Here is a 25,367-nt window from a genome sequence, read left to right as displayed (position 1 = left end):
CAGAAAAGGGAAAGCCCCCCGAGCGGACGCCTCTCCCGAGCGGATCAATCGCCAATTTTCGGAGGCTATTCTACAAGACCCTCTGCCCAAGCACTACGTGCCCCCGACGATCGGCGAGTACAATGGGACAGCCGACCCAGATGATCATCTGGGTAAGTTCGATAACACAGCCACTCTCCATCAATACACAGATGGAGTAAAGTACCGAGTTTTTCTTACCACTCTCTCGGGATCGGCTCAACGGTGGTTCCGGAGGTTGCCGGACGGATCCATCACAAGCTTCAAGGACTTCCGAACGGCCTTCCTCTACCATTTTGCAAGCAGTCGGCGCTATCAAAAAACGAGTTTGAACCTGTTCGCCATCAAGCAAGAATCCCGTGAATCGCTTCGAGCTTACATCCAGCGGTTCAACCAAGTGGCGATGGACATTCCAACGGTCACCTCGGAAACCATGATGAATGCCTTCACACAAGGCCTAGTGGATGGGGATTTCTTCCGATCGTTCATCCGAAAGCCGCCCCGAGACTATGATCACATGCTACACCGGGCGAATGAATACATCAACGTGGAAGAAGCACAAGCGGCAAGGAAAAAGGAAACTCCAGCCGAGTGGGCTCCTCCAGCCGAGCGGAAACAGCACGCCGCTCATCAGCCGCCTAGAGGACCAAGGGCCGAAGCAATCCGATCCCCCCACGCCAGGTCTCATGTGCAAGAGGTAGCTGCCGCCCGGCCCAAGCCAAAGAAGAAATGGACCCCGATGTTCTGCTCCTTCCACCGGACGGATACGCACAACACAAGAGATTGCCGAAGTCTTCCCTTCGTGGCTCATCCCGTACCCCGGAATGCTGGGCGACGGTCGCCTTCAGTCGATAGGCGACAAAGAATTCATGAAGTCGATCGGACGCGAGCTGATGGACAACAGCAACAGATTCCCGATCGGCATCGTTCTCCAAGGCAGGGGAATCGGCAGGCGTCCAGAGAACGGTCCCGACCGTCCGCTCGGGAAGAGGAAAATAGAAGCAATACTTCCCGAGGTGAGATCAACGTTATTGCTGGCGGGCCGACCGGAGGAGACTCCAACCGAGCTAGAAAGGCGAGCGTCCGACAGCTCCAGATTCATGCGGTCGGCTGTAGCCAAGAACGAGCGGAAGGACCCGAAATTAGTTTCGGGCCCGGGGACTCGGAAGGAGTTGAAGTACCCCACGACGATGCTATGCTCATCAAAGCGGTAATAGCCAATTACACTATTCATATTCAAGAAGGCGTTCGATCAGCTGCAAATTGATCGAGCCGAGCTGTTGCCCATGACAACCCCGCTCTACGGGTTTACGGGTAATGAAGTTCAGCCGGTCAAACAGATTCGACTGGCTACCTCGCTGGGAGAAGAGCCGCTCAGGAGGACAAGAACAACAAACTTCGTGGTGGTCGACTCTCCCTCTTCCTACAATGTCATTTTGGGACGACCGGCGCTCAGCGAATTCTGAGCGGTCGTCTCAGCCTTCCACCAGAAGATCAAGTTCCCCGTGGAGGACAAAGTGGGAGAAGTACGGGGAGATCAACTAGCAGCTCGGCGATGCTACATCGAGATGGTCCGAGCAGAGGCCAATGCCGCTCGGAAGGCGCCCCGGATCGAGGTAAATGCCATCACCGAAAAGCCACCCTCTTTAGTTTATGAAGAAAAAGAGGAAGTGCAGATTCACCCAACCCGATCGGAGGCCACGACCTTTATAGCGTCCGATCTGGAGGAGAAGCAGAAAGGAGAACTGATCCAATGCCTCCGAAGAAATCATGATGTCTTCGTCTGGTCGACACATGAGCTGCCCGGAATTTTGCCGAGCATTGCGCAGCACGAGCTACATGTCCGACCGGACGCACGGCCAGTAAAGCAAAGAAAAAGGGACTTCAGCGCCGAGCAGAATTCCATCATCCGAGCGGAGGTGGAAAAACTTCTGGAGGCCGGCCATATACGCGAGGTGCAGTTCCCGAGCTGGTTGGCTAACGTAGTATTAGTCTCCAAGCCAGGCAACAAGTGGAGAGTGTGCATAGACTTTCGGGATCTCAACAAAGCTTGCCCGAAAGATTTTTATCCTCTGCCCCGGATAGATCAGCTGGTGAACTCTACGGCCGGCTGCGAATTAATCTGTATGCTCGACGCCTACCAGGGCTATCACCAAGTGTCGCTCGCCCGTGAAGATCAAGAAAAAGTTAGCTTCGTGACGGTCGACGGCACTTATTGCTATAATGTGATGCCGTTCGGATTGAAGAATGCGGGGGCCACATATCAGCGTTTGATGAATAAAGTATTCAGAGAGCAGATCGGGCGGAATCTAGAAGTTTATGTGGACGATATTCTCATTAAGTCCGTCCGAGCGACCGATCTCTTCAAGGATATGGAAGAAACCTTCCGAACGCTGCGCAAATATGGAGTCAAGCTAAATCCCCAGAAGTGCCTGTTCGGAGCAAAAGGAGGGCGCTTTCTGGGGTACATAGTGACCGAACGGGGAATCGAAGCAAATCCCAGCAAGGTGAAAGCTCTACAAGATATGCCGCCTCCAAGAAATACAAGGGAATTGCAGCGTTTGACCGGTCGGATCACCGCTCTGTCCAGGTTCATCTCCAAAACCGCCGACCGGAGCCTCCCGTTTTTCAAGATCTTGCGCAAGACTACAAAATTTCACTGGGACGAAGAATGCGACCGGGCGTTCGAAGATTTAAAGGCATACCTGAACTCTCTCCCGATATTGGCCAAGCCGACTGCGGGCGAGCCACTGTACATGTACTTGTCTTCAACCGAGCATGCAATCGGCTCGGCTTTAGTGAGGTCGAGCGGAGAAGAGCCTGTGTATTTCCTCAGTCATATTTTAAAAGATGCTGAATCACGCTACACTGGGCTCGAAAAGCTAGCCTTCGCTCTGGTCCTCGCCGCTCGGTGCCTTCGTTCATATTTCCTGGCGCATACGATCATTGTCAAAACCAATAGCCCCCTCGGACGTGTTCTACTAAACCCAGAGGCATCCGGACGACTCATCAAATGGACGACGGAGTTAAGTGAATTTGATATCCAATACCAGCCCCGCTCGGCGATCAAAGCGCAATCCTTGGGCGATTTTGTGACTGAGGTGCAAAGGCCAGAGCCGGAAGCTATGTGGAGAATATATGTGGATGGGTCGTCCACTCGGCTCGGAAGCGGGATTGGAATATTGTTACTCTCCCCTCAAGAAGAGAAGATGCACTTATCCGTCCGGCTGGATTATAAAGCTACCAACAATGAAGCATAGTATGAGGCCCTCATAGCCGGCTTGCAGGCAGCTCGGCATGTGGGACCCGGTCGGGTAACACTTCACTCGGATTCGCAGTTGGCCGCTCAGCAGCTCTCTGGTACCTTCGAAATTAATAATGCTCGCCTCAAGCTCTACGCTGAAGCCTTCGAAAAGCTCAAAGCCGATTTTAGAGAAGTTATTGTTCAGAAGATACCCAGAGCAGAAAATCAAGCGGCCGATGAGTTAGCCAAGCTCGCGAGCTCAATAACGCCGATCGCCATTCAGCAGCCAATTGAAAAAGTATTGTTGGTGGCGCATGTCGACCGGGTGGCAGGCCTCACGATTGCGAGCGACTGGAGAACACCCATCATAGAGTTCCTCCGCTCGGGCGCCACACCATCCAATGAGTATGAAGCTCAGCTGCTAAGGAGAAGAGCCGGTCGGTTCACACTCATCGGCGATCAGCTTTACAAAAAAACTTTCTCACGCCCGTTGTTGAAATGCGTGAGCTCGGAGGACTCGGCTTACATCCTCCAAGAAGTACATCAAGGATCGTGCGGAGGGCATCCAGGCGGACGATCGTTGGCCAAGAAGATCCTCTTGGCCGGGTACTTTTGGCCGACTTTACAAGCAGACGCCGCTCGGACCGTGTCGACGTGCCTTTCATGCCAGAAGTACCATAACTTCAACCACCGACCGGCAGAGGAAATGATGGCATCTACAGTCTCGTGTCCATTCGACCAGTGGGGAATGGATATCGTTGGTCCATTTCCTATGGCGACCGGACAGCAAAAATTTCTACTAGTGGCGGTAGATTATTTTTCCAAGTGGGTGGAGGCCGAGCCGCTAGCCAGGATCACCGAACAAATGGTCAAAAAGTTCATATGGCAACACATCATTTGCCGGTTCGGCATCCCTCGCCGACTGATTTCTGACAACGGACGGCAATTCACAGGGAAGGTGCTGGAGGATTGGTGCAAGAGCTACGGCATCGAGCAACACTTCACGTCCGTGGCTTATCCCCAAAGCAACGGTCAAGCCGAAGTAGCCAATCGGGAAATTCTTCGTATTCTGCGCGCTCGGCTCGACCATTTGGGAGGAAGTTGGCCGGGCAAGTTAGAAGCTCCCTAGGCGGGCCCCTTCAAGGTTATTGAGAAGCTCCGATCGGGAGCATATTATTTGGAGGATGAAGACGGGCGACAGCTGGATCGACCGTGGAGTGCGAATCATCTCCAGCCTTATCGAGTGGGGTGAAAGGTGCACGAATGTAAATCATTTTTGTATATGTCAGTCGCCCATGTCCTTGTAACGCAGGAAGCAAAATTAATGCAAAGGATGGCCAATGGATTCGCCGATCGGCAGCATCAAAATTAACCTTGAAGACCGTCGAGCTCCGACGTTAAATATCGAGAGACGAGCCGGCGTCTATAAACATCCGAGCGGAAGACCGTCGAGCTCCGACGTTAAATATCGAGAGACGAGCCGGCGTCTATAAACGTCCGAGCGGAAGACCGTCGAGCTCCGACGTTAAATATCGAGAGACGAGTCGGCGTCTATAAACGTCCGAGCGGAAGACCGTCGAGCTCCGACGTTAAATATCGAGAGACGAGCCGGCGTCTATAAACGTCCGAGCGGAAGACCGTCGAGCTCCGACGTTAAATATCGAGAGACGAGCGCGCCTATAAACGTCCGAGCGGAAGACCGCCGAGCTCCGACGTAAAATCGAGAGACGAGCGGCGTCTATAAACGTCCGAGCGGAAGACCGCCGAGCTCCGGCGTTAAATATCGAGACGAGCCGGCGTCTATAAACGTCCGAAGCGGAAGACCGCCGAGCTCCGACGTTAAATATCGAGACGAGTCGGCGTCTATAAACGTCCGAGCGGAAGACCGTCGAGCTCCGACGTTAAATATCGAGAGACGAGCCGGCGTCTATAAACATCCGAACGGAAGACCGTCGAGCTCCGACGTTAAATATCGAGAGACGAGCCGGCGTCTATAAACGTCCGAGCGGAAGACCGTCGAGCTCCGACGTTAAATATCGAGAGACGAGCCGGCGTCTATAAACGTCCGAGCGGAAGACCGTCGAGCTCCGACGTTAAATATCGAGAGACGAGCCGACGTCTATAAACATCCGAGCGGAAGACCGTCGAGCTCCGACGTTAAATATCGAGAGACGAGCCGGCGTCTATAATCGTCCGAGCGAAAGACCGTCGAGCTGCGACGTTAAATATCGAGAGACGAGCCGGCGTCTATAAACCCTCCGAGCGGAAGACCCTCGAGCTCCGACGTTAAATATCGAGATGGCGTCTATAAACATCCGAGTGGAAGACCGCCGAGCTCGACGTTAAATATCGAGACGAGCCGGCGTCTATACACAGCGAGAGACCAGCCGAGCTCCGACGTTAAATATCGAGAGACGAGCCGACGTCTATAAACATCCGAGCGGAAGACCGTCGAGCTCCGACGTTAAATATCGAGAGACGAGCCGGCGTCTATAAACGTCCGAGCGGAAGACCGTCGAGCTCCGACGTTAAATATCGAGAGACGAGCCGGCGTCTATAAACGTCCGAGCGGATAGCCATTCACATGATACAATCAACGATAGTCTGGTCGTTAAGATCAACATACAGCTGAGTGGCTCGCTTATCAAATGTGTACGGAAAACCTCTTTGGGGGTAAGGCACAGAGCAAAAGTTGGTCAGTAGAAGTTAAAAGATATTAGCGTGTAAACGCCGAGCGGCTTCGTTAGAACGCCGAGCGGCTGCTCAGTCGCATGATAAAAGACATTAAAAACAATCGACTTGTCTGGTAGAGCGTGATGCCGAGCGTGGTGCCGAGCGGAAGAGTTTTAAAGAACACTTTAGTCGTGACGAGAGAAAAAATTCTGGCCAAAACAGAAGTTGAAGGAACAGAAAGGATTATCTATTATACACTGGGTGAACCAAAAAAGTTGGGTCGAACGGCTGGAATACAAAAAATTTCATACACAGAAAAAACGCTTATCACGCGTCAAAGTCAAAAAGAGTGTCGGGGATGGCGCCCATCACGGTCGCGAGGTCCTCGGGGGGGATGGCCAGCTCGGCGGGCAAGTGGCCCTTGGTCTTCAGGTAATCCACCGCCGCCTTGATCGCTTCTTCGAAAGTGAGGGATATCTTGTCGGTAAACTTCTCTCCGAAATCTTCCGAGTGGAGATACGCCTTCCTCACTTCGTCAGAACGGGCCGACTCCCCCTCTTGATATTCTTTGAGCGCGGCGTGGGCAGCGTCGCTGGCGGCTTTAAGTTTTCTCAGTTCATCCTCCAGCTCGGCCAACCGATTGCTAATGACAATCTGCTCCACCCAGTTCTATGAGCAAAGGGGAATAGGTTAACAACTTAATTCAATTACACGAATAAAGAAGAAGAGCATACCCCAGTGGCCTGTTGGAGGTTGCTGTCGCCGAGCTGCCCGGGAGTCATCGCTTTTATGCGGCGCCGAGCGTCCTCCCAAGCTTTTGCAAGAGGGCCCGTCAAGGTGATCTGCTGCTCGGGGACCACTGGCCGATCAGCAGCAGCCATGTATGCCTCTGAGGGGAGGCGCAGAACGGTCTTAATTAAATTCGAGCCGCTCGGCTCGCTCTGAGAGGCATCGGCTTTACCGGTGGACGAGGAGGGAAGGTCGCCCAAACGTCTGATACGGCGCAGAGTTCTAGAAGGGCTGGATGGCGGCACCTCAGAGCTGGCCCTCGGAGAGCCATGTGGGGTCGGAGTACTCTCGAGGGAAACCGTCCCGGACAACATCGGAGCATCCGCGCCCCGCTCGGGCGGTGGCTCATCAAGTGGAGTAGAGGCAGACGCAGAGTCCGGTCGGCGGCGCTTCCGAGTGACTAGAGGAACATCGTCGGCCGAGCGGCCCTCCACCTCGGTTTGGGTAGGAGGTTCTGTGTCGCCCGCTGCCTCCTCGTGGGAGGTAGTAGCTGCCACGGCTTCAGGGGCATTCTGAGTCCCCTCACTTGCTTCGCCGGTCGGATCAGCTAGGCCAAGGCCCTGCTCGGCGACCTCTTTGTTCGTCACCGTCTCAATCTGAGCGGCTTTCAACTTGAGCTTCTCAGTCGCCTTGGCGCGCCACATGACTTCAGCTGTAGAAGCAAAAAATAAATCAGTTAGAATGAAACAAACGGGAAGATAAGGGAACTTACTCATACTGCAGGGCAGATCGGCTGTGGTAGAGGACAAGCCAAATATGTGCATTACTCCCGGAAGGAGCAGCTTGTCAATATGATAACGCTGACCAACCAGCCGTTCGGCTGCATGAAGGTAGGCCGCGTCGCCTCTAAATTTATCAAGCTCCGGCTGCGCTGGCATCGCCGTCTGCCACTTGGTACGAAAAGTTGGCCGCTCGGGAAAACGTATATAGAAAAAGTGCTCCTTCCAATGTTTGTTGGAGCTCGGCATGCCATCGAAGAGGACGAAACCTATCATAGATTGAAAAACAAAAGTTCCCCACTCGGCCTGCTTGGGATAGTAGAAGTAGTGGAAAATTTTTGGGTCTAAGGGGATGCCGTTCAGTTTGAACAAAACTATTACTCCGCTCAGCAGCCTAATAGAGTTGGGAACTACCTGGCCGAGCGGAATGCGGAAGTAATTGCAGACTTGCAGGAAAAATTCATGGGGTGGGAAGCGTAGTCCGGCCAGAAATTGGTCTTGGAAAAAAAAGAACTGTGCCGATCGGCGGTTCATGAGGCCGATCGGCTGGTGTGGCTAATACTATTTGGTGGTCGAAAGGAATGTCGTAAGTCCGAGCGAGACGCAATGCGTCCTCCTCGTCGAATCGGCTTTCCATGGTCGAATACCAAAGACCCGGAGCACCACCGGTTGACTGCGAAGTACTAGTCATGATCGAAAGACAGGAATGCGGGACAAAAGGGGAAGGTTCAAGCAAGGAATGGAGGAAAACCGACTGAAGGAAACGATTAACAGCAAGAAGAAAACGTTGGGAACGAGAAAGAGGGTCTTACGAGCAAGAAAGATGATCGACAGGGGCCTGGGGTTGCCGAAGAGTCGAGGGGCAAGGTCGCCGGAGAAAAAAAACGGGCAGAGGAGCGCCAGAGGAGGATGAAGCAACAATGCGACGGAAACGAAGTCGTGGGCTTTATATCGCCGCCCGGGAGCAACCTCCACCGTCCGATCCAAGTCGTTGATAACAAGGTCATCATCCAGCAGTTCATTTCAAACGGCGGCTGTCCCATCGGAAGTGACGTCACCGCCATACGCTGACAAACGCACGATCGCCACGTGTCAGCAGGATATTGGCCGTATTTAATGAGCTCCCCTTACCGTGCGCAGCGCACGTGATGGGTAGTAGGGGAGAGTATCGGACATGGATTCCAAGAAAACACAAGGCATGGGCAAGATACCGCCGAACGGATGAGCATCCTTATGCCTGGCCGAGCGGCCCAATGCAACAATCATTGCTCAGTCAGATCGGCAGTCCAGTCAGTCGGACTTCGCCTCCTTCGACTAGACTCGAGGGGGAGGCAAGTGATCCGGTGGTAAGAGCCCGGGACCCCCTAACGAGGGGCCAATGCCACGTGGAGGTCAGAGGGTCAGGTGGTCCGTCGAAGAAGGGTGAGCCGACCGGACGCATGAAAAAAGGGCAGGCCGATCGGCCTGCCCGTAAACATCTGATAGTGAAAGACGCCCTGACAGGGGTCGGGGTTCCGACGCTCAATGAAATAGTAAATAATGACAGAGCGGAAGGCCTAAGAGAAGGCAGGACATAATGGGCGCTCCGGTCGGCCGGCGCAGGGAATTAAAACCGTCCGGACGACGCTCTTCACGTCGGCCGTCCGGACGGACATCCCGGCCGGGCGGTGGATGAAGGATAGGAACATCTTCTGACAGCTGTCAAGTCCTACGGCTAGGCCATACTCTAAGTCTGACAACAAGGTGTTCTGTTGTCCCATAGAAGACGTGATTGGACTGTAACAGTATGGTGTCAGGTAAGCTCTCTGACAGGTACATACCGAGGTATGAGTTGCGGACACGTATGCGCCTTGGTGGACGTGCACTAGTTCTTTCACCGCTCTATATAAAGAGCCTCTTACTTCGCCGGAGGTACGCATTCTACAAGCTTTGGAGCCACCTTTTGCTGTCCGCTTACCTGACTTGAGCGTCGGAGGATCGCCGCTGGGAACCCCTTCCCGGCCCGACTTCTGTGCAGGTTCGCCGGAGATTCGTGCGACCAGACGGAGGCCTACACCCTCGACTAGGAGTGCGCCACATGCCCAGCGTCCTTTGGTTCGGCGATTCGGACATGATCAATACATATTCTCCGATATCGAGAATAACTTCCATTAGAATATTGTTGGATATCACCTCTCCATGGAATTTCGAAATATATCAAATGGATGTCAAGACAACTTTTCTAAAGGGGGATTTAGAAGAGGAAATCTACATTGAGCAACCTGAGGGGTTTTCTATGTCAAGACATAAAAACAAGGTATATAGATTGGTGAAGTCATTATATGACTTGAAAAAACACCAAAGCAGTGACATGAGAAATTTGATAATGTCATGAAGGAATGTGGATTCAAAATTAATGAATGTGATAAATGTATCTACATGGAAATCACAGAAAATGACTATGTCATCTTGTGTCTATATGTAGATGACATACTTATCATTGGGAGTAATGATAAGATAATCAAATCTACTAAAGATATGTTGAACTCAAGATTTAACATGAAAGACATGTGCTTAGCTGATGTGATTCATCGAGGTGAAAGTATCTCTCAGATAAAATACTTTCGAGTGATTGGAAGTCTAATGTACTTGATGAGTTGTACACGATCAGACTTGGCCTACGCAGTAAGTAAACTGAGTAGATACACGATTTATCTCATAGTTGAGCACTGGAAAGAGATAACAAGAGTACTTAGGTACTTGAGATATACTCGTGAATATGAACTATACTATACGAGATATCTTGCTGTGATCGAAGGATACAGCGATGCGAGCTGGATATCTAATATGACTCTAAGTCTACGAGTGGATATGTATTCACTCTTAGATGTGCAGTCATATCCTGAAAATCTTCTAAGCAAACGGTAATAACTAGATCCACGACGAGATCTGAGTTTGTAGCTCTTGACAGATGTGGTGAAAAGACTGAATGACTACGATAATTCTTAGAAGATATTCCATGATAGTTGAAACCTGTGTCAACAATTTACATACATTGCGATAGTCAACAGCAATCGATCGGGCACAGAGTCATCTGTATAATGGTAAGTCTATACATATACGTCGTAGACATAATGTCATTAGACAACTACTCTCAACGGGAGTTATCACTATTGACTATGTGAAGTCAAAGGATAACTTAGTGGATCCGCTAACTAAAGGGTTAGACAGAGAGTTAGTTGCAAGCTCATCACGTGGTATCACTAGTATGGGCTTAATGTCGTTGTCAGCGTTCAGTGCAGATGACACCCAACCTATGCTGATTGGAGATCCCAAGAACTAGGTTCAAAGGGACAACTAATTTGCAATGATTAGACACACTATGGGAGGTAGCCCAATAAAATAGTGGCTAGATCAAGATAAGTCGATTAGATTTTAATGATCAAGAAGAGTAAATGATTACTCTCAAGGGATCACCTATGTGAAAAAAGAAGTGGGGTCGCTTCGAAAAAAATTGGAGGCACAATTCATAGAGATTCTCACAAAATCGGGTGTGCTCATGGTTAAAAACAAACACACTCATAAGAACTGAATTGTATTAGGGAGAGTCTTGGGTAAGATTTGTCACTGCTTACACAGATCGACAGACAGAAGTATAGTTCAAGGACATCGTATCTACTATCAGCTAGTAAGTAATCAAATATTCACAAGGGAATGTTCAAAGGGTAAAACCTACCTATCCTATACTTGACTCAACTGTTAAATGTTATCACATACCCTATCTCCATTCATGTGAGGAATTGTTGAATATGTGTGAATGGAGAAGAGGTGGAAGAAGATAGAAGCTCCATTGTGAATAAGACTTTAGTCCCACATTGGGAGTTTCTTGACATAATGGTTAGTTTATATTGATTCACATGCATTGAGGATGTGAACAAATGCATGGGGAGAGACTCTCTCTCACTCATGGATGCGCAGGGGGATTGCATTGACTCATGTTAACTTGTGTGCAGGCACGACCTGCACTCGCCGAATGCCAGACCATTTGCCAAAGCAGAACAACCAATATTTTGTCATGTAAACCTTTTTGCTGCTTGTGTAACGGATGCATTAAAGAAAGATTAATGCAGCCGAGTGAAACAGATGTATTAAAGAATGATTAATGTAACCGAGTGAAACATTGGCGTTGCACATCTGACAAATAATGATCATTAAACGATCATTAACGTTGTCATTGGTATCAACTCTTATATAAAGAGGCTACGACCACAGCCCACAGGCAAAAGGTTACACACACGAAAGGCTGAATCTCCACCTATGTTCCCCATCTCCTCTATCGTGTATTTTTTGTTCGGTCGAGTGCTCGGTTAGCCATTGTATCTGGGAAACAAACGACCCAAGAAAGCCTCGAAGCACGATCGGAGGTGGGGCGAATCTGTTTCAAGGAAACTGCGTATATTGCAGGCCTCGGTTCGCTCAGCTCTCAACTGGTTGCTTTGCTCAGCTCTTCGCCCGCCCGATCGCTAGGAAGCAACCTCGTTTGGTCGCTTTCTAGTCTTCGCCCGACCGACCTCTAGTTCGCCCGGTCGGTCAGCTCGCTCAACCTCTTCGCCCGGTCGCCCTCCAGTTCTCTCGGCTGCTCGCCTTTTCGCTCGATTAGTCGCTCTGCTGCTCTGCCCGACCGACCACTTGGCTACTTCGCTCGACCGCTCGCTCGACTGCATGTTCACTCGGTCACCTTGCCAGCTCGCTCGGCCGTCTACTCGCTCGATCGTCTACTCGCTCGGGCATTTACTTGCTCGCCAAGCTCGCTCGGTCTATCTGCCCAACCGATCTTAATCTCACTCGACACTCGATCATCAAGTTCGCTCGGCTAATCTGCTCAGTCGACCTTCAACTCGCTCGGTCTCTCTGCTCATCCGACTGGCTGTAAACTCGCTCAGCCACTATGCTCGACCAGTCTTAGGCTCACTCAGGAGCTAGCCCGCTCAGATACTGTACAACCTTCGTTCGGCTCGTAGCAGAAATCAATCCCTGCTGGCAGTTTGAGATTATTCGCTCAGGTCATATCGACTGTAAGTTGAATTTACTTCAGTGTAGTTTAAATTCAACAAATACTCCGTAAATCTCCGACAACATATTATTTTCCTAACAACTATCTTAATTGTCTCTATAGGACGGTCTCATATACTCTGAAAAAAAATAAATTATGGAGATATTTGTCTTCATACCTCAGAGATATCATACATCCAATAAAATATTTTTATATTCATTAAAAATTAACCCTAAGGCTTTTTACAATAAACACTAATACAAATACTAATTTTGTCAACCCATAAAAACTTTCATATCTTCCCAACACAAAGCGGCCTTTGGTTAAACTATAATGAAGACCATCCAAAAATATAGAATAATAATAGTAAATTAGTAATCAAAGTATAGAAATCATTTTAAAAAGATAAAAAATAAAAGGCTTTTTTTTTTCATTTATTATAAGACCGATGCATCATCGTTCCTGAGTATATTTTTTTTGTCAAAATTATTTAAGCTATAGTAAATTAATTAGCGACGGATTTAAAACGATTATAATATGAATATTTTGATCAATATAAATAAATTATATTATAGTAATTATAATTTATAATTATTACAATATAAATATTTTATCTCTAATAAATATTATATTATAATAATACTTTGACTCTAACTAATACTAATGACACTCATTGTAATAATTATAATTATAGTTATTGTAATATGGAGGTTTTATTTCTTATCAAAACTATCAATATGATTAATGATAAATTAGTAAAAGTTTACGAAGTAAATGAAAATTTTTAGTGGCAATCAACAACTGCCAAGTAACGAACGGCACGGATCCCTAGGACCCAAGGAGGATACATTTGCACGAATCATGACGTACCTTCTCCTTTAACATGTTCCTTCTCCTCAAATAACTAACCTGATCTACTCAATAACGACACTTCTCAGTACTGATCTAAGATCACGCGTAATACATTGTGAGGTGGATCAGGATAATGGCTTTCTTTCGGGAAATAAGAGAAGCAATTCTGCCCCTGTATTCCTTCTCCCGTCATTTCAATTGGCGACGGCAGCTCGCGGTGGTTGCGGACGGCGCTAATGGCGTACAAGGCGGTGGCGGAGGTAACGGCGGAGGAGATCGCGGCCACCGGCGTGCCTATGGAGGAGGCCGGGAGGATCCACTTAGGTCTTCTTCAGGTTATCTCCGATTGCGGGGGCACTGGCCCGGAGGCTTGGGACGCCATCTCGAAGCGGATCTTAAGCCCTACTCTCCCTTTCCCCCTCCACCAGATGTTGTACTATGGCTGTTACAGGGACTTTGGTTCTAATCCGCCGCCGGCTTGGATTCCAGACAAGTATTTACTGCCTTTATTTCTCTGATTTTGTTTTTTTGCTTGAATCGTCTAGTTTGATTGGGCTTTATTTGTTGGTGAATCCATCTTCTTTATTGATGAAATTTTACAGAAATTCTCAGCTAGAAATATAGTGAAGAAAGATTATTCTTTGATGTAAAGTTACCCCTTTTAATTGAACTACTTCTGGTGGCAGAAGTTCTGCACCTTCAATGAATCAATATCATAAAAAAAATCATCACTGTTAAGGTAAAAAAAAATGCCACCTTTGGTGCTCTATAATTGAACTTAGCATAATCACTTTCGTGCTCAAAGTGTTGCAAATCAATAATGGTGGTTTACTATTAATTAATAAATCCTACAACATCAATACTTAGATAAGAACTCAAACTTTACCTCATTTACAAGCCTATTCTTGAAACCAATATTTACTACGTGTTCCAACTTGTAAACTATATATATGTGTCTGCAATTCTTCTTTGATATCAAATACAATAATTCATCTTAAATTATTTTTATATGGTATCAGAGCTATCACCTATCCTCGTCCGATTATCTCAAGAGTTGGTATCAAGGGGAGGCTGCACACATGGCGTCTCCTCCCTCCTGTACCTATCGGTCTTAGTCCTTTGTGCCCTTCCCACTCTATCTCCACCAGATCCAATGAGTTGCACTGTATCCAATGATGCTCCACCTCTTCGTCCAATGCAACTGCTAAATGTCCACCCTCTCACACACTCTCTGCAATGTCCCCTCATCTTATAAGTTTGACTCCAACCTTTGTGCTTGGGATAACATTACCTACTCCATCGACTGCATGACCACTATCAACCTTGCATCTCGACATATTTTGCTCCCCTCTCGCTCCCCAACCTGCCTTTTGAATATTTGGTCCAGACACTCTACAATCTACATGGTCCAAGCTCATCAGTTGCTTCGGCTTCTCCTGTCTCGAGTCCATCTTTGAACATTCACTCTCCCGCAATCACCTGCAATAGGGGTATAACACACATGTCAATGACATTTTGCAATGAGTTATTGCTCCTTTGTGACATCTTGCATCATTAGCTCCATTGTGATGCCTTGCATCACCCATTGCGACTTTATGCTTCGTCACGACACCTTGAGCCATCAATTTCTACTTCTTCACCGTGACACCTTGTGTTGTTCGCTGCGACTACTCGCTTTGTCGCACACTGTCAATGGCCATCTATGCCAACTACTCTAGATTCGACCTCCTTTGTAGCACCAAAGTTGGCCTCCTTTTGCTAGATCAAAATTCAGCCTTTGCCAAGCACATGATACTGACGCTAATCTCCTTTCCTATTCGCGTTACTCTCCTCCAATGCCCTTCTTCTCTTGTTTCCCATTTGCCACCATAGGCCGTTATTGCCCCTTGCCACAAATTTGACTTCCACCAATAGATCCAATTGCAGTTGCCTATAATGTTTTCTTGGAAGAGTAATTGTCATCCCATAAAATGAACAAATCATTGTGAACTATGTGGATTTCCTGATCTTGCGTTAGACGGTAATCTAGACTCTATAAATGTATATAGATATTCCTTCATTCCAAAGTGCTACAGATCATCCATGACTAAGTGTGCCATCTGATCTGGCTTTGATGATTCAAAATTCTGATTTCTAAGTATCATCATTAGTGCTCAATGCATATTGAATACAGGAATTTTTATTCAATTTGTTTTACATTTACCAGAGAGAATGCTGCATCTACAAATATAGGACAAGTTTTACAGAAGCATGGAAGTGAGTTATTGGGAGTGAGATACAAGGATCCAATATCAAGCTTTACTGACTTTCAGGCTTTTTCTGTGGAGAATCCAGAGGTATGGATGAAATGAACATTTGTCATTCCATTTCTTCTCTATTAGCTAGTTGGTTGAATTTTAAGTTTGATTTTTGAGTCAATCATCTTGGTATGTTATGTGAATTTTAGACTTATTGGAAGATGGTTTTCAAAGAGATGGATATTTCATTTCCGGTGCCACCATCTTGCATCCTTCAAAGCCATGACTCATATCCTGGAGGGCAGTGGTTGCCTAGGGCATGTTTAAATTCTGCCAGCCTATGCTTGAGTTTGAATAATAAAAGAGGACTTAATGATGTTGCCATTATTTGGAGAGATGAAGGATGTGATGCTTTACCTGTTAATACCATGACTTTCAAGGAACTGAGGACAAAAGTCTGGTATGAAGTTCTTTATTTTATTATTATTTTATATCTAATCTTAGATTGGCAATTACTTGCGACTACAACATAGTTTGTCTGTGGCTTTTCAGGCTGATTGCTAATGCCCTTGATACATTGGGTTTACCGAAAGAATCTGGTGTTGCAATAGATATGCCAATGAATGTTACTTCTGTTTTAATCTACCTAGCTATTGTTCTAGCAGGTTATGTGGTGGTATCTATAGCAGATAGCTTTGCCCCTAAGGAAATCACAACCAGGCTTACGATAGCAAATGCAAAAGCAATTTTCACCCAGGTCAGCATTTTTATCAGTAAGTTTGTCTTTTGCAATAATTCTAATCTGTTGGCGAGGGTAATATGTCCAGTCCATCAATCCATCCTAGTGCCACTCATGACATTTCTGTATATATTTATGGCCTAGTTTGACATGGAAGGCTAATCTCAATTGAGACTTCAACTGATTGTTTTTCCTAGATATAGGAGAACAAATATGCATCAATCTCATAAAAACCAGAATTTAGAACTTTATGAGAGATCATTAACTGAGAATATTATAAAAAGTTTCTAATTAAATATTTATGCATTTATGTTTAGTGATTATCTTTTCTCTTTCCTTTCTTTTACTCTGTTTATTTCTCTTGACAATTACTCATGGTCATATATGAAAGTCAAGTTTAATGCATAGCTTGTTGGAATTGTTCAGAGCAACATAGAAGATGATGGATTCTGATTAATTTGGTATCCTCAGCCATAGACCCTCACAAATTGATCACTTGTGAAAGGATTCTAACTGATCCAAAGTGGTATCTGATACTAGGATATGCCATTTTGGTTGGTTTAAAATGTCATCTACAATATTGTGTACCCACTAGGTTATAGGAAAAAACATATCGTTCAGTGACTTCAAGATGAGGCTAAAGGGAGACAATATGTTTGTGCCTGGATGTTGCTTATCGTCTCAGCATGTTTCCACCATTTTCCTATTTTCTCTTATGAGAGTTTTTTTTTTGCAAAATGCTACTTTTGCAATGTTAAATTTTAGCCACAGATCTAGTGATGAGGCTAAAGGGAGACAATAGAAATTCGCATAACATTATTTAAAAACGTCAAGATGACTTAGATATTATTGCCAACATGATATTTATAGAGTTCAATGGAGGAGGGATAAGATTCATGTACTAAACCCTAGATAATTTGAAGATGCAACTTGTTGTTGAGTTTCTATCTAGTATAAATCAATCATTAAAGTCTCACCTTTTAAATATCTAATTCCCTTATTAGGATTGGATTATCCGGGGTGTAAAGCAACTACCTTTGTACAGGTGATGGTCAATATACTCCTTGGAAGCACTATTAAGTAATCACTTGGTAGCTCTTTACTGCTTTCTCATTTTGTAACTTTTATCTCTTCTAGTAAAGTTGTTGAAGCTCATGCTCCTTTAGCAATTGTCGTCCCGGCAAGAGATTACACTACAGTAAAAGGACTGCGTGCGGATGATATTTCTTGGCATGACTTTTTGAAAAGAGTAGATCATACCATGTATGCAGCCTTATTTATATGCATTTTCTTCTCATTTTGATCTTTTGTTAAATGATTAAAGTGAGTTCTTTGATCCATAACATTTTTTCTCAGTGGATTTCACAATTTTACATAGGTACGAAAATTGTGAAATAGGCTAGTTCTGCTTTAACCTATCATATATTAGCATGTGGAATTGTGCAAGGATACAAATTGTTTATGGATAAATATAAAAGTGAATTGGAGAATTACTTCTTCCTGCACAATGCACACATTTATAGTTGGATCCATGACAAGATTAAATAAGGAAATGAAGTATTTTCGAGAGAGAGAATGAATGAAAAATGCTTTGGTTATTGCTTATATAATTCCAACTTATGTATTCAAAAAGTTAGTGGCATTCTATTTTCTTTAAAAATATAGTGAAGATGTGCATATAAGCTTTTTATTCAAAGCAACGAGGTATTGAGTTTCATATTTATGTAATAACTACTAATCATTATTTACATCTTTTGGTAAATGCAGAGACATGCCCTATCCTGCGGTTGTAAAACCTTTTGAGACCTTCACAAACATCCTCTTTTCATCTGGAACGACAGGTAACTAGACTTGACCTAACTACTTGTTTGGTACCATAAATTGTGGAATTAGAATCTTCTTCAGAATCTGAGATTTGAAAATCCCATAAAAATGGTCATATTTGTGTCTGAAATTCTTGGAAATTCATGACCCTTAAGAACTCTATCATATAATTCCAATTTATCCATCAATTCTGAACAAAAGATTTTTTCAATTTTAAGTAATCCAAATGTACTTCAGAAATTAGCAATCTAACAAATTCTTTGATAATGTTGAATTGGAATTCTTTTCCATTAAGAATTGGTGAAAATACGTGCAACTTACAAGATTTGGATTGGATGATTCTGCTCATTCAATTGTGTCACACTAAAGAGGCATCTGATCGCTAAGATCTGCAAATGTTGGATAGGTGAGCCAAAAGCAATTCCATGGACACATGCAACTCCTCTAAAGGCTTCTGCAGATGCATGGGCACACATGGACATACATAAAGGCGACGTTGTTGCATGGCCTACTAATCTTGGTTGGATGATGGGCCCATGGCTTGTGTATGCCTCTTTAATAAATGGAGCTTCTATGGCTCTGTATAATGGCATCCCTCTTGGATCTGGATTTGCAAAATTTGTACAGGTACAATGAGTCCGCTTGTGTATTTTAAAGTCTGAACCTTTTTATAGCTTGGTACGCATACCATGCTACTGCAACAATAATTGCACTACCTTAGTTTAGGCACAAAATGATAATACTTTCTAGTTTCTACAAAAAATGAGTTGAATGTTCATTAACTTAGGTATACTTGTCTATGTGCTGGTTTGATAATTGTAGACACATTTATCTGTTCTTTTGCTGGTTCTTGAGCAGCATGTTTGTGAATAATCTTGTTATTAATCCATAGCGGTGTACACTTTATGATGTTTATTGCTAGGAAATATACTGACATTTGCAGCAGGTTCTTTGAATATGATGTTTATTCCCTTATCTGTTTTGTTGCTTGACAGTAGCATTTTTCATGATCCTGTGAATTCCAAATAATTCCATTTCTCCAATATATTCAGGATGCCAAGGTAACAATGCTCGGTGTTGTTCCAAGTATTGTGCGGGCTTGGAAAAGCACAAATTGTACTGCCGGCCTCGATTGGTCAACCATTTGGTAAATGAGCTTTGCAAGGTTGATATTCTGGCATCTTCTTGACATTGAAATTACTGAAGATTGTAATTCTGATGTATAGTTGCTTCAGCTCCACTGGAGAGGCATCCAGTGTGGATGATTATCTGTGGCTCATGGGCAGAGCTCATTACAAGCCAGTTATCGAATATTGTGGCGGTACCGAGATCGGAGGTGGATTTGTGTCTGGGTCCCTCTTGCAGCCTCAAGCACTAGCCGCATTCAGTACACCAGCGATGGGGTGCAAACTTTTTATCCTCGATAGTAATGGAAATCCACTTGTGAGTACTACTTTCTCATTTTTCTAGTTCATTTTTAAGTTTAGCCATCTGAAATTGGTGAAAAGTGCATTGTTTCTTCTATTTCTATCGAAGCCTGAAAATTCCACGGGAATCGGTGAGTTAGCCCTTGATCCAACAATGTTTGGAGCATCAACAACTTTACTAAATGCTGATCATTACGATGTTTACTTCAAGGGCATGCCAATGTATAACGGAAAAGTAAGCCCTTTTCAACTTCCCTACAACTAGTGAGTCTTTATGGAGTTATTATAGGCTTAACAAGGCTAGAACATGCAGTTACTTCGAAGACACGGAGATGAATTCGAGCGCACTGCAGGAGGATATTATAGGGCACATGGTCGTGCAGATGACACGATGAACCTTGGCGGCATTAAGGTACACGCCAACAGTACATTTTGTTCTTTTTGAGCAAATACATACTGAAAGAGCATCAAATCTGCTGTTACTAGGTGAGTTCTGTCGAGATTGAACGAATCTGCAACACTGTCAATGAAGCCATCCTTGAGACAGCTGCGATTGGTGTCCCACCACTGGCCGGTGGGCCTGAACAACTAGTTGTGGCCGTCGTCTTTAGGGATCCAAACACCATGGAAGAGGATTTGGAAAAGTTAAGGCTGGCCTTCAATTCTGCATTGCAGAAGAAACTGAATCCATTGTTCAAGGTACTTGCTTTGAATAATTTTAGTTTATTACTTTGTGCCCGTCATTGTGATGATCTTTGCTTCTATAAAAGGTTTCGTCTATCGTTCCCGTGCCATCTCTTCCACGGACTGCTTCAAACAAGGTTATGCGAAGGATTCTGAGGCAGAAATTTGTGAACGGGCCAAGGTTGTAATGCTGTGTGTTTCTTGGAAAGATGTATGATCTCATCCTCGTAAATGCCTTCAAGTTCTACTTGAGGAACTTTTTTTTAAATGTACTATTTAGATCATCAATAAATAATTCAGTTATACAATGTGCAAGTGAGGAAGAGAAAATAAAACAAAATTTTGATCATTAATAATAATAATAATATAAGAAATAATTTATTTAAATTTTAGACAATGTGCTATTGAGGAAGAGAAAATAAAACAAAAATTTGATCATTAATAATAATAATATAAGAAATAATTTATTTAAATTTTAAATGATGATATCGTAAGCATAGAAATAGTAAAAGAATTTATATAGTTGATTTTATTTAATGGGATAAAATTTTATTGGGGAATAAAGTTTGGTTGCGGTAATAATAAAAGTAGATGTGGATATTCTTGTATAAATTTTCATAACTTACAAGTATTTTTTAATTATTATTTTCATTTATTTTTGAAATTTTAAAATGGTAAATTAACTATCCATGTCACAAAGTTATATTTTAACATAATCATTATATATATATATATATATATATATATATATATATATATATATATCATTTATTTTTGAAAATTTAAAATGGTAAATTAACTATCTATGCCACAAAATTTTATAGATATATAACTATTTTTGAAGTTTTATAAGGTTTATATATGAAAATAAATGTCATTAATTAATTAAATAATATATGAAAATGTTTAAAAATTAATGGTATAATATTAAATTCACTTTTAAGATACGTAGTTGATAGGGATAGTTAAAATTTAACTAAATCGAAAATTGAATAATTTTTTTTTTAATTAATTAAATCGATTGATTTTTAAAAAATTGAATAAACTCAACTATTATGATCGAATTATGGAAAATTTTTCTATTTGATTTTATGTATTTCGGTTTATTTGATTTAACCTAATAAGAAAATAAAAAATGAACCAAATTAATAAAAAATAATATTTTTTTTAAAAAATATTATTTTTTTAAAAAATTGAATTATCAAATAATCAAATTAAATTTTTAAATTTGATAGATTCTATCAGTTTAATTGAATTTTTACTTATCTTAGTTTTTGGTAAGGAATACCAATATATTTAAAAAAAATCCAAATTTTGTTAATTAAAATTAAACAAATTAAATTAATATAAAATTAATTAATTTATCCGTGGATAAATAATTAATTTAGTGATTGATATTAGATAATCGAAATAGTTTGTTTTAATCCTTTGAGTTGTCGAGTTGGCCGCTCATGTTTTGTTCGTACTTAGAGTCGTCAATTTGAGTTAGTCAATCGGATTAGTCCGTTCTGTGAAATAATTTAATCGGATTGGGTTGAAATTTTATCAACCAAGCCTGTCGTGGGTCGACCCGCCTAGGCCCGTGACTCGTGCGGGTCAGCCCGTGACGGGTTTGAGTTGGTCCACGGCTTAAGAAATACATATAAATTAAGTTTTATACTAATTTATTATCTTTCTTTATTATAATTTTGAAATAAAAATAATACTTTTTATCTCACATAATTATTTATTTATATTTATTTATATTTAAAATACATGTTTATGAATATATTTGATTGATTAAATTTTTCAAAATAAAATATTGAAAATATGAAATATTTTTTTTTTTAAAAAAAAATTGATGAGTCTGCGGGTTGATCTGTCAAATCCATAACTCGTCTTGGATTGAAAATTTTACAATCCAATAAATTAACGGGTCGACTTGTTCTGCCCATCAAATGATTGATCCATCACTGATCCGTCAGACAACTCTATTCGTAGTAGTTGTTGGATGATTTTGCGTTTTAGTGTCAATAATTATTTATAATAAAAAACCCCACGGTCATATTTCACACTTTTCCGTCCAATGAAATCTGGTAGAGAACAGCTTTGAAAGTTGAGGTCTTGTTATTTTTCGTAAAATGATGGGTTTTTCAGGGATTTCCCAAACTCTTGAGGAAAATTGTCGGCGTGGAAGTGATTAACGCTCCAGATCATCTTCAGAATGATCGAACGGTGACTTACTTTTCTATCACCACAAGGTTTTTTCCAATCTTTTTAAGCTCCGCCCGACTGAAGTGCGAGTCGAAGCCCGAGCGCTAATTTTTGGAACCCTAGCTCGCGACTGCTCTCCGCCTCGCTTCTTCTGGGATCGATCGAAGATGAAGCTCGTCAGGTTAGCTTCCATCAACCTCTTTACTCGCATTGTTTTTCTCATTTCTTTCCCTTTTGTTTGTTTTCTCACCTCTGGCGGATCTCCGTTCGCGGAAATGGTGTTAGGTTTTTGATGAAGCTCACCAATGAGACTGTCTCGATCGAGCTCAAGAATGGCACCGTTGTTCATGGCACCATCATCGGTACGTCCCCTTGCTCGTTAATGGTCAAAAGTCGGCCTTTCAGTGAGACTCTCTTGCATGGGTTTATTCTTCGGGTTTTGGGTTTATGTTTCCTGCGAACTTTTTTACTCGGTTTCAAACTTCAAAGTCGCACCACGAGGTCGAAGTGATTATTTTTGGGATTTTTTTTCTCTCTTATTGTCTGGGATCTGGGCTGCGTATGCTTGGTTTCTACATCTTCGGTGTTGGAATTACTCTTTTTTCAATAACATATGGTTCGTTCGCCTTGAATTCATCAAGTGTTATTTGAAATCTTTAATGTTTCGATTTTTTTTGTTTCCTTTACTATTGTACATGCATGATAGTGGATGCGAGTTCTAAATGTTGCCACATTTGTAACTGTTTTCATTGGCATTTGAAACTGATTCTATAGGACAACGATTAGTTGATTATTATTTTAACATATAGATTTCTCAAATAATGAAAAAAATATCGTTCATGTGACCTCAAATTCCTATATCTACCATTGTGCATCAGACTCTACGGCCCGATGTCTACCATCTATACAGCAGCATAACATTTTGGGTAGTGAACTTGTTTGGAACAACATTATCTTATTCCAGTCACTTCTCAGTCTTTCAACTAATTTTTCTTATATCCATATCGATATTCCACTTGATTTTAACTGAGACCATGAATTCTCCCAAGAATGTGAATGTTAATCATAGAACTTGCATGTTGACCACGACAAAAACCAGCAAGGTCAACTATTCTAGGTTGGCTGTTTGTATTCCTTGCATTGACTTCAATGTCTAGCCATATCATTATTAATATTTAAATTGATTAAGTAATTTTAATTGGTCACTTTCTACCTATTACACCTTCAGTCTTTCAATTTTTGAACTACTCCATTTCATCTTAATGTGTTTTCTTGCACCTTATCATTGCATATAATCATATTTTTTTTTATTTTATAATTTCTTTTAACTTTACACATTTATCTTATCATTTTGATCTCTACTCCGCTATTTGTATTTGTTATTTTCTAACTAGCTAACGTTTTTCTGCATAAAGTATGATTGGCCCTTTCTTTGGCATGCTAAGTTGGAATTTCAATAGTTTTTTTTTTCATTCAGAGTTACCACAGATAATTTTTTATTTTCTTAGGGACTGATCCAGTGACATACTATCAGACAAACATTTGAGGAAACTAAGTTTGATTTTTGAGTAAATATGACTGTATTGCGCAACCAGCAAAACTATACTATCTTCTTCACCTTTTGTTCTTCAATATGTATGATGAAGGTGATTAGGATTTTTAGGATAGTAAGGTTTTAATTATTCTAGTGGATCTGCTAGCTTATCTAAATGATTTAGAAGATGAACTATAATTATTCTAGTGGATCTGCTAGCTTATCTATAAATGATTTAGAAGATGAACTAGCGTGGAAGATGGTTGTAATCTTTTGTTCTTTTATAACTCGGGTTCCTGTCAATATATATTAATTTTATCGATTATCTAAATTTCAGGAGTAGAGCTGTGAATGTGATCTTGTAGCACGATAACTTTTCATCTTTCAGGATTTTCATCGCATTTGAATAGTTGAAGTAACAGTGTTATGCTTTAGGAAGCCGGCACATAATTGCAGTCGGCCACCCTTAATCCTAACTGGTTCTTACAGGTGTGGATATCAGCATGAACACCCACTTGAAGACTGTGAAACTGACAGTGAAGGGAAAAAATCCGGTTACACTCGATCACCTCAGTGTGAGAGGCAACAATATTAGGTACTACATCCTACCTGACAGCCTGAACCTTGAGACTTTACTCGTCGAGGAAACGCCTCGGGTCAAACCCAAAAAACCCACCGCTGGTATGCTTTGTGTCTATGCTTTTCATGCTAGAGTATTAGTTCAAAATCAATCAAAATTCACATCTTACTCCGGTCTATGTAATCGGAAACCAGGGAGGGCTCTGGGCCGTGGTCGTGGCCGAGGGCGTGGTCGCGGACGAGGCCGTGGCCGTTAGAAGCATCCACTTCATCAGAATTGTTTCCGCAGCTGTTTATGTGCAAATACCTTGCTATTATCAGCGATAGTATTTATGCTTAACACAGCAGGCAAGACTTTGTTGTAGCTCTAAATGACTGACGTTTTGATTTGCCAAAATTTCTGTTCTAGTATTTTTGGACGTTTTGTAAAGTGTGTGTTCTTGTTGTGGATGCTAGCTTAGTTCTCACTATAAAAAGAATCAATTGAGGTTTGTCATTGTTTCAAAGAAACAAACTCTCACTCTAGAGAAATTTTAGGCCTTGAAAGATAAAAGGCTAAAAATTAAATTATTAGAATCATTAAAAGATATTTTTTATTTATTAGTAAAATAATGATTTGCTTTATTTTAATTCATTTTTATTTCTAATTGTGTAGTAGTTATGATTTACGTTAGCATAATCTAATTTGAAATTTTAAATCTTGGTCGCCAAACAAAAATAGTCTCCACAATTTTTCAAAAAAAAAAACTGTTTTACAGGCAAAAGAAAAGTAGTTTTAAGAGTGTTTATTGCCCCAAATAGGTATTTGACTTCACTAAACCAT

General features: G+C 42.7%; 2 protein-coding genes across 2 annotated transcripts; both read left to right on the top strand.

Moving 5' to 3' along the window:
* Positions 1-13,492: 13,492 nt before the first annotated feature.
* On the top strand, positions 13,493-20,546 carry LOC122002904 (probable acyl-activating enzyme 17, peroxisomal). The gene is made up of 14 exons (XM_042558290.1): positions 13,493-13,820; positions 15,534-15,663; positions 15,774-16,024; positions 16,117-16,321; positions 17,308-17,348; positions 17,441-17,566; positions 18,071-18,144; positions 18,534-18,754; positions 19,180-19,274; positions 19,354-19,570; positions 19,664-19,789; positions 19,868-19,966; positions 20,041-20,253; positions 20,325-20,546. Exons 1-14 carry the CDS (start codon positions 13,564-13,566, stop codon positions 20,424-20,426), a joined length of 2,157 nt encoding a protein of 718 aa, XP_042414224.1. The 5' UTR covers positions 13,493-13,563; the 3' UTR covers positions 20,427-20,546.
* Positions 20,547-22,502: 1,956 nt separating this feature from the next.
* On the top strand, positions 22,503-25,035 carry LOC122002903 (small nuclear ribonucleoprotein SmD1a). Its single transcript, XM_042558289.1, has 4 exons — positions 22,503-22,612; positions 22,717-22,793; positions 24,455-24,646; positions 24,740-25,035. The coding sequence occupies exons 1-4, from the start codon at positions 22,599-22,601 to the stop codon at positions 24,799-24,801; spliced, it is 345 nt and encodes a 114-aa protein (XP_042414223.1). The 5' UTR covers positions 22,503-22,598; the 3' UTR covers positions 24,802-25,035.
* Positions 25,036-25,367: the final 332 nt, after the last annotated feature.

Source organism: Zingiber officinale, chromosome 7A (genome assembly GCF_018446385.1).
Source record: "Zingiber officinale cultivar Zhangliang chromosome 7A, Zo_v1.1, whole genome shotgun sequence".
Taxonomy (NCBI): domain Eukaryota; kingdom Viridiplantae; phylum Streptophyta; class Magnoliopsida; order Zingiberales; family Zingiberaceae; genus Zingiber; species Zingiber officinale.
This window is presented reverse-complemented; position numbering and strand designations above follow the sequence as displayed.

Bases quoted from the DNA above. Each gene is read 5' to 3' on its own strand.
- LOC122002904 (XM_042558290.1), top strand. From the start codon at position 13,564: ATGGCGTACAAGGCGGTGGCGGAGGTAACGGCGGAGGAGATCGCGGCC. The intron at 16,322-17,307 runs GTCAGCATTTTT...TTCCCTTATTAG, and splicing joins CAAAAGCAATTTTCACCCAG to GATTGGATTATCCGGGGTGT. The intron at 20,254-20,324 runs GTACTTGCTTTG...CTTCTATAAAAG, and splicing joins AACTGAATCCATTGTTCAAG to GTTTCGTCTATCGTTCCCGT.
- LOC122002903 (XM_042558289.1), top strand. The intron at 22,794-24,454 runs GTACGTCCCCTT...TGGTTCTTACAG, and splicing joins TGTTCATGGCACCATCATCG to GTGTGGATATCAGCATGAAC. The intron at 24,647-24,739 runs GTATGCTTTGTG...ATCGGAAACCAG, and splicing joins ACCCAAAAAACCCACCGCTG to GGAGGGCTCTGGGCCGTGGT.